The 3,816-nt window shown below is 29.2% G+C and overlaps 1 protein-coding gene across 1 annotated transcript in view; it reads right to left on the bottom strand.

Moving 5' to 3' along the window:
• The window catches only part of LOC106460096 (E3 ubiquitin-protein ligase HUWE1-like), a 165,843-nt gene that overhangs the window by 110,358 nt on the left and 51,669 nt on the right, over window positions 1–3,816 (bottom strand). The window contains 4 exon segments of the mRNA XM_022386717.1: window positions 1,674–1,849; window positions 2,185–2,286; window positions 2,647–2,732; window positions 3,392–3,472. Of these exon segments, the coding sequence (XP_022242425.1) occupies window positions 1,674–1,849; window positions 2,185–2,286; window positions 2,647–2,732; window positions 3,392–3,472 (445 nt within the window).

Raw genomic sequence — 3,816 nt, 5'->3', positions numbered from 1 at the left:
TACCGTTACGGTAGCTAACTACGAATTAATAGTTCCTACCTAACGAACGTACGACGTTTGTACGTACAGTCAGATCAGAGTATAGTATATATATATATATATATATATATATATATATAATAGCGAACACTAAAGGAAAAGAAAGGAAAATAAAATATTAAAAATAAACCATACGTTAAAACTCAAAGATGTGCAACTATGAATATAATCAAAAGAAGATCTTTTGAGAACATTCGAAGAAAAATTAAAAGGTACGTCCCCACTTTTCTACTTCTTAATTCTAAACATTTTGTTACACTATAAGTTGATGATATTAGCTATAGCTAGTAATATGGTAGAGAAAGCAAAAAGTGAAATATATAAACATTTACTTAAAAAACTTTTGATATTCCCTTAGGAGGTTTGAAAATTATAAGGTGAAAAAAGTATTTTTTATACACAACATGAAAAATACCCTTGCACTTGAACTATTCAGAGTGAGTGCAAATAACTACAACAACAAATTTTAGCAAAAATAATTAATTAAAATAATATTCTTTGTGTATAAAATACTTGTTGTGAAGATATGTTAAGAAAGCTTGGAGTTATTGTAAGTTCTATTGAACTGTGTATCATTCCCCATAGAAACAATACCCAATCGACCTAAGTTGTAAGCGTAGAATTAATTAAATAATGCACCTAAGAACACAGAATAATAGCATGTAAAAAGCAGGTAATGTCTTATAACTATCATAATTATTCTGGCTTTCTAACTATGCAGTAAGAGCAATTAAAAATTCAACTAAGATTCTTAATGTTTCCTGTAGGAATAAAGTTTGAACTGGAAGTGAAATATACAATTCTCTGTGCAGAAAACAACATATCATTTGATAGATTAAAGCTCTGGCTTTCTATTGTTTATAAATAATATAGTATTACATGTCAGCGAGAGAACTACTGGCAATTTAACTTGATAGATTAAAGCTCTTTCTATTGGTTATAAATAATATAGTACTACATGTCAGAGAGAAAACTAATGACAATTTCTGGAAGAAAAGATGTGACAGGTGGGTGTGGTTCGTGGGTCTGATTTTCTAGTTTATAGTTTCATAAACAAATAAGACTGAAGTCTATAAAAATTATGCTTTGCATGAGTGATGACAATATTATAATGAGTAATTTACATTAAATTCTGTACTTCTTAGAGGGATGGTAAATATATTAAAGAGGGAAGACCTAGAGAGCAAATGTCACAATTCTCATACTAGGGGAATTGTGTTGTTTTTTAATACTGTCTTATGAAATTAAGAACTTAAAACTTATATAATATTAACATTTAAATTATTAGCTATGTTTTGATGCCATGTTTATTCGTATACCATGATAATAATGTAGTTTAATTAAATTTTCAACGTAACTCAGTAAAACCTCTTGACATGCACATAAAAGAATGCCTGTAAGGAAAGATTAATGTACTGATCATTTGCACGAGAAACTTACGACAAAAACATTATATAATACACATATTTAAACATCTATAGGTAATCATCTAAAAACTAACATAGTCACACAAATAAGACAACCTCATACACAAGTACTCATACAGATGGGTTGGTAAAAAAAAGACTTATGAGCTCGTACATTTGTAACTAAATCATGTACTTTTTTAGTAGAAATAAAAACAACTAAATTACCTTCTTGGGCCACTTTCCATATGTGTACTGTCAATTTCCATTGCAAGTTGACCTTCTACTTGGCTTGAACTGCTCGGTGGCTGAGTACTCGAGAGGTCAACAGCAGATACAGAAGGTTCTCTATGACGAGGCTTGATTATATAAGGCTGTTCTTCTTTACATATACCTACTTCCATCTATTTGTAAAATGTTTGAAAGAATGATTTATTTTCCCCATGACCATCAAAATCACGGTATGAAAACTGCTTAATACTGATTTTCTTTCTAGAATTTTCAAATATTCATTATATCTAGGATAGATAATATCAAACAGGTCAACTAATTTCATGAATGTCAAAAGGATAAGCTAAAAGATAAATTTTCTTTAACCTTCGAATCATGATTTTACATTTTATCTTCTATTAAACAAGAAAACTGAAAGAAAATATGTATTCCATAAGCGTAATGCATATTATATTTTGACAAGTTACATCTAACATTTATTAATTGAAAATGAAGAACAAAACCTTACCTCCAACCGATTTATGAAGCTTATCAATCCTCCATGCGAGTGGAAAGCCTGCATGTCCAGGTTAGTGATTAAGTCTATCACCCTTACTGCTCTAGTTACAAACTGCACAAAAGAAATTTTAAGTTTTGAGAAATAGCATTATAATTTCCTCTCTGATTATGACTGAAATAATGTAACAGAAACAAAATATTTAGCTCAAAATTAAAAAGGTTTACATAATGTTATGCTTTAGAAATCACAATTCTTATTTATGATAAATGTAACTAGCTCAATGAAGACTGAAACTAAGTGATTTTTGTTTACTGATCTGGGACATTTTACTAATATTTTTTTTATGTTTCATAAATACCAGTTATTTCATTTTTCCCAAGGAAAACCACCAAAAGTGTGTAAAGTAGTCAACATATTACTTAATATTAAATTTATAACTTAATGCTTTAACTGGGATACCTAAATACATACCGTAATATGTTCTGATTCTGTTCCATGCCAGTTTATCACTTTCAATAAGGCCTCCATCATCCCACATGCAACAAGGGCTTCTCCACCTAACAAAGTCAGACTTTTTCAGCTTTGATTTATTTATATGATTCAGTAAATCTTGCATTTATTTCCATCTACATAAGTTTAATCCTCTAACAAATAATGTTCAGAATTAGCTATATTTGTACATGTAGAGACTAAATGATATTTTTTTTAGTTTATTATAGATGCATTGAAAATTAATAAAGATTAAGATTTTCCAAGATCTCCACAGATACAAAGCTGATATAATGAATGTGTTTGTTCTTAGGACCTAAAACCTATACAATGACTCTGGATAACTTTATATATTTCATTATATTTTTTCTTGTATATGCCAGAAAGCTACCTACATACACTCAAGTGTCATTGTCCCTTCACAATACCAAACAAAAGTGTGTGTGTGTGTTGGAATCATAAATCAACAAACATGCAAATTCTATTTTTAGCAATTTTGGATTGCGAAGTCAAAACAGGAAGCTTTCATTTTCTATACCTTCAAACTAACACAATATGTAATTTCTTATGTATAGCAGGCTTGACAACTGTACAAAGGCAATGAATGAATATAATTCTGTTGATTTTATTAAAAGTTACAAGAAAAAAATAATATCACTTTTAATGCATAAATAAAAACAATGTTCTCACCTTATAAAAAACTACTGCAATAGTAAACAAAACTTACCGCTCTCATAACTAGCAAGGTGGTATAAAAATGAAAATAAAGCTGTTGCAAATGGTAAGGGAAATGGTTCTAACTCTGGATCTGTAGAAATGAAATTGAAAAGCCAATTATTTAAAATCACTTTTATAAAAAAGTCCTTTATTTTTTTTTAATCAAACCCTATTATTTACACTGTTTAGCAATGACTATTTAAAATTTAGTGTTGATGCAATAAAAGACACTGAAAACATTTGTCAATTTTAATATCTACAAATAGTTGATAACAGATTTAATAAATTATTTCACATATTACCATTTATCCACAAATAGGCCTGTCAAAACCTAGAAAAAGAAACTAGTCAATGTACCCATTCAATTCAAAGGGAAGACATGGGGGGGGGGGAACCAATTAACTGGCTTTTCAGCTTCAATTTCTCTTTTTAACG

The sequence above is a fragment of the Limulus polyphemus genome, unplaced genomic scaffold (genome assembly GCF_000517525.1).
Source record: "Limulus polyphemus unplaced genomic scaffold, Limulus_polyphemus-2.1.2 Scaffold707, whole genome shotgun sequence".
Classification (NCBI taxonomy): Eukaryota; Metazoa; Arthropoda; class Merostomata; order Xiphosura; family Limulidae; genus Limulus; species Limulus polyphemus.
This window is presented reverse-complemented; position numbering and strand designations above follow the sequence as displayed.